General features: G+C 43.5%; 1 protein-coding gene across 4 annotated transcripts in view; it reads left to right on the forward strand.

Moving 5' to 3' along the window:
- Positions 1–3,130: 3,130 nt before the first annotated feature.
- Positions 3,131–5,688, forward strand: part of sh2d4a (SH2 domain containing 4A) — a 9,429-nt gene continuing 6,871 nt past the window's right edge. Inside the window, exons 1-3 of one of the 4 annotated variants that reach the window (XM_084441857.1) lie at positions 3,131–3,587; positions 4,128–4,402; positions 5,381–5,540. In XM_084441857.1, the coding sequence (XP_084297983.1) occupies positions 4,228–4,402; positions 5,381–5,540 (335 nt within the window). In that variant the 5' untranslated portion in view covers positions 3,131–3,587; positions 4,128–4,227. The remainder of the gene's footprint in view (positions 3,588–4,127; positions 4,403–5,380; positions 5,541–5,688) is intronic. The other 3 variants (XM_084441858.1, XM_084441859.1, XM_084441860.1) reach the window with 3 other exon arrangements.

Genomic DNA, 5,688 nt, shown 5'->3' on the forward strand with positions numbered 1-5,688 from the left:
ATATTTACAGTGTGGCTCATAAATTAGGGAACGGGCGGAGCGTGGAACGGGCGGAGCGTGGACGGCCAGAGGGCTGTGGTTTGACTGGTGCTGTGATGTTGAGAACATTGGTATTACAGCGGAGCGAAACAATTACTCAATCAATAGCGTATGAAAATATCACTGAACTTCACATCACTAGTTCACATGTAACATCCCAACATCAATATGCATACAAAAAAGTCTTCCTTCCTTCCTTTACTACAACTGTGGTAAAGATACTAAAATGCTCACTGTTTCCTTTGCAAACAAGGCCTACGTATAGTGACTAGTGTTGACCGTCTGTTCACAGCATAAGAACAAGCTTGACCTGAAAACATCACAATGTGAAATATCCTCCCCATCCCTAGGAAAACATGTTTATTACTAGTCTCTAATGGAGCTTTAAAAAAAAAATGGAGCTAAAAAAAACTGCTTAATTAGATGCTTTTACCCCTACCCAAACCCAGACAACATAAAGGAATGACTATGTGAGATAACTATGTTCCTTGACTGAAGATAATGTTATCCAAGAACATGGTCTGAGGTCTGTGGAGAACTTGCATAAGCAGATTGAGTACAATCAAATCCCCATCCCTCAGTCCCAACACAGGGGAGTGTTTTAGCGGTCGCACTCCATGGCCAGGCAGAAACAGAGAGGCCATTCACCACATCACTGAGAGGGTGGTGCAGATACGGAAGTGCCAAGTCTTTTATGACCAAGACTTTCCTCAGACCTCATAGCCTAGCCAGAGTCCAGATTCGAGAACCCCTGGCCCCTACTTCTTGAACTTGGCAAAGTTTTGATGATGACAACCAGAGCCTCCCTGGGCAAGGTCCACATGTTTTGGCAATGTCTGATTGGACAATAGTGGCTTGTTTGGGAGGAACTTGGTTTGCATGAGGAATCAAGTGTCATTGAGATGGAAAAAACATAAGAAAACTGAAGTATAACTATCAATCAATCAATCAAAGCTTTAGATAACTTTAGAAAACTAGGCCGTGATTTAAAAAATGGGAGTAACTGAGATTTTGTTGAAGCAGGAGATTTGGAGAAACGCTGCTCCCAATGCCACCTGCATGTACGTGTGTCTCAGCAAACCAGAATTCATGTGACTTCCTTTCAAAGCCAAGATAAATATACTGACTGTGCAATTGCTGGACCACAGTTGTAGGGCTAACTGTTATAAATATTAATTGAAAGTAATGGAATTCTACTTCTGTCAAGTTGAATGAGCAATTACTCAAACCTACACAGTTCAGTACTGTTAGTACAGTAGTTTCTCTTTCCATTATGTATGTGAGCCCAAAATTAGAAATAGAAACAACTGAAATATGAATTGGTGTTTTGACAAACCAATTTGAATTAGACATATTCATAGTGCATAGCTGATTTCTTATTCTGTACATGTCAGATGGAAAGGGAGGCAGGAGGCCGAGTGACCTCGGCACACATGTTGACAGGTCATTGGTTCCAATCCCACTCCATGCCAGACATTGTGGGAATGTGACATACAAGAGCGATGACAGCTGTGCACCAATGACCGACTGCAGCTCCAAAGGCCCTCATCTGTCAACACATACTGTAGAAGACCCAAGGTCAGAGGTCGTGAACTGTAGACACACCCACCTACATATGCTCCTACATATGCTCGCACTTCTTATCAAGCAATGATTGGTCGGACCACACACTCAAGGAAATGGCTTCCATAATGTGAATGAATGGCTGATTTTAGAAGTGGAAAGGAGACGCTTGCAGAGAACCACTAAAGACCCTCAGTGACTAGGCCTCAGTGCTATATGTTCAGAGGCACGTCAACCCTACAGTATCTCTCCACTGTCAGACTCACTTGTGATAAGATGGTCCTCTCCCTCCCTTTCAGCCCTGCGCATCTTCCAAAACTAATAACCTGCCTCTTGGGTTCTCCTCAAGAATGTTCCTTCCATATCTGCACAACTTCCAACTATGTTGACATCAAACACTCACCAGTGCACAAATTGTCTGGGGTAATTTCTAATTCTTCCATGATACCACTTCCAAAACAATCTCACATACCAAAGCGATACAATCAGCTTGTTGTGTAAACACGGACAAATTATAGAGTTCCGTTCAAACGCCAGCCAGGAAATGGTTATTGCCTTTGAGTCCATGCCCGGTGCTATTCTGATCTAAATGTATATGTTTGTAAACAAGTTGGCTCTGGATTTGCTTCCTCAAAGTAGACATTTCAATTTGGGCATTCAAGTCATCCAGAAGGCCAGACATAGAAAGCAATGAAATATTGAGTCTTCTAAGGACACATTACACTTCCTGTTAGAAATCTAGTAGATTGGCAACATTGGAGGGTTCTTTCTACCAGTGAACTTGCAGCTCCAGCTTTATTCTCTGAGGTGTATTGTCATACTTTGAAGTCTTGTCATCATCTATCTGAATGAAATCTAAAGGGGAAAAGAGCTGCTAAAACTGGAAGAACCCACATGCTACAGCCAGGGTTAAAACACACTGGACACAACTCTAACACCGTAAGAACACAAATGTTGCAGCGAGGGTTCAAATAAACTGGATACAATTCTAAAACTGTAAGAACACATATGTTTAAAATACACTGGGCACAGTTCTAAAACTGTAAGAACACATATGGTTAGATCACCATTGCTGCAGGAGCCATGTCTTCATTAAGATAAATTGCTTGTTTTACAGGTTCTGTTATTCCCCAAAGTACGCATGTAAAAAGATTCACTTTTTAATAGACAAACATTGTCTATAGCATATGTATTTATGGTAAATCTAAACATTTATTTTTAGTCAGCGGCAACATTGGCATATCGTTTAAGATGGCTATAACAAGCACGCCCCCTGGTGGAGCCTAAATGCAGCGCACCCTGGCTCCCTGCTTGCAACAGTTCAACTGTGACACTTAAATATCCTTTCTGAACAAGTTCCACTGCGTATCTCTCAGCCCAGGCTACAGGACACTAAACAACGGCAGTAGTTATGATTTTACATATAGGACGGACTCAAATGTGTGATAAACTAGGCTATGCCGCAAGTAGCAAGATAATACTTTAAGCCTAACAATTGTTCTCCGAGAGGAATAGGCTATTATTTGTTTCCTGTTTCCATCATCTGGCAAATGAATAGTCTAATGTAGGCTACTCAGACTAGGCTACAGAAATAGCCTAGTCTATTAGATTTTTAGAAACATAAACATTATTGTATGATAAATATCTACCTGGGAGTGGCTAACCTGTTTGTCAATGGAGTTCAGACAGAGGAATTGGGAGAGGTGAATGTTTCTGTTACCGGGGAGCGTCTCTCTCTCGAAGGTGCGTGTTCAACCTGGTTGAGGAAATGAGCACTGAGAAGGTTAGTCAGCTGTGGACGGGATGAAGTCTAGAGTTGCTTAGTTTAATCACGGGGAATCGATCAAGGTGACAGCATGACTAGACTATGCAGCTCTGTCTCAACACGTCGTTTCTTCCTGTGCTGATCCCATGGACAGAGTAAACAAGCGTGATTTTGACCTGGTTTTCATCGTAGGCCTATAGCTATCGGCATTTTGGAAAAGGTAAGTTAGTTAGTTCCATAGTGAGCTGGGCTACAGGTCCTGAGCACCAGCATCTGGAACCTGGGCCTGGATGTCCTGCATTTTCATATTCTGGGCTGGCTTCACTTTTGGTTAACATGATTACCTTTTGGCTACATTGTTACTTTAGGGACATTTAATATTCTATAACCGTTTATATCCATCAACGTAATAAAACGGAGGGTTCAATTTGATCTTGATTTGCATAGTTACAGTAAGTGTGCTAGCGTTAACCCTTGGTAGAGATGTTTAAATTGAATCAAGTTTAGCCTGCTACCAAAGCAATCAAATATGGATTCAATTTAAACATGTCCCTACCACCATTATGGCATTATAGGCTACATATTGGCTTTGGGGTAACTATCACCCTGTCTTCACTCTTCAGTGAATCTCAACCTACTCCTACTGCCATGTACAGAATGTAATTTGTTGTGTCTTCAGTAGGTCTTTTGAGTGAGTAAAACATGGACCAGCCTACGTTGCAGTTATAAAAAATAAATAAATGTGAATGTGTTGTTTCAGGTTGTTTATACCTTTCAGTCGTAGACTTCAAACCAAAAGTGTCCCTTGCCAGGCCTACATCAGTTTCTCTGTGGATATTGTAAAAACATTTCTCAGCAAGATGCTGCAGCAGATTTTGGTGGATATGTTCATCGAACCAGAGCTCTTGGCTGAGCTGAACGAGGAGCAGAAACAGGTTTTGTTTATCAAGATGAGAGAGGAGCAGGTACGCCGGTGGAGAGAGAGAGAGGCCAGACTGGAGAAGGAGGAAGGCACGATGAAGAAAGGTAACACAGGTGTGCTGGTGTGAGTGTAACTGAGTGAAACGTGGAGTAGCTGGTGAACCTCAAAGGAGCGCTGACAGTCCCTTCAAGTGGGACGTCCCTATTGGCGCAACTGTCAGTGCATCTGCCTCCCAAGCGGGAGACTCGGGTTCTAATCCCGCCCTGGGCATGACTCGGGTTCTAATCCCGCCCTGGGCATGACTCGGGTTCTAATCCCGCCCTGGGCATGACTCGGGTTCTAATCGCGCCCTGGGCATGACTCGGGTTCTAATCCCGCCCTGGGCATGACTCGGGTTCTAATCCCGCCCTGGGCATGACTCGGGTTCTAATCCCGCCCTGGGCATGACTCTGGTTCTAATCCCGCCCTGGGCATGACTCGGGTTATAATCCCGCCCTGGGCATGACTCGGGTTATAATCCCGCCCAGGGCATGACTCGGGTTCTAATCCCGCCCAGGGCATGCCGACACGTATGGTTTACATGAGGAAGATTGATCTTTTTCAGAGGTAATGCAAGATGCATCCTAATTCCATTGTCTGAATGAATCCCTCCATGTTCTTTGATATAAAGTCAGTGATGTAACCTGTTGGGGCTTTCAGGTCACATATTTCTAATTTGCAACGGATCTGCAGATTGTTAGAATCAGTGCCTCTGAGCTGTAGGTGAAGTTTCATGATGTGGTTGTAGGAGTACATCATGTAAACTTCACATTTAACTGTCATACATTCACATCCATGTTTCATGGAGCCTCATTTAACAAAAATATATCTTCCAAGCTTGTTACATTCAGACCCGTGTTTCTGCAGTGTTTTGCCCACTGACTGAAATTAGTGATGTATTATGTGCAGTGAACATTTTTTCTGTTTTTCTATCGTCAATGAGTGTAGTGTTTCTCTTACTGATGTGTTTGTGCTTGCTTGCATGTTTGTGTGTGTGTGTTTGCCTGCGTACGTGTGCATGTGTGTGTGTTTCTGTGCACATTTTTCAACAGCCTCCTCCAAGAGTCTGTCATGGCTGACGGGGGCCGACAGTGACGTGTGGGTGTGGGTGATGGGGGAGCACCCCTCCGACAAGGCTTACGACCAGATCTGTGATGACATCATGGCGGAGAAGGCGGCTCAGCAGGCCCAGAGAGAGGCAGGGGAACTCAGGTGGGAGGAAGTGACCTCACATCCCCTCCTCACCACATCACCATATTTGTATTTGAAAACTACATTTCCTCATTTAGTTACTACGCTTTGGACTTTAGTTTAAACACACAAGTTGAAAGTTCAAGTGTTGCGCTGTTCTTTGACCTCG

This window comes from Borostomias antarcticus (assembly GCF_949987555.1).
Source record: "Borostomias antarcticus genome assembly, chromosome: 8".
NCBI lineage: Eukaryota > Metazoa > Chordata > Actinopteri > Stomiiformes > Stomiidae > Borostomias > Borostomias antarcticus.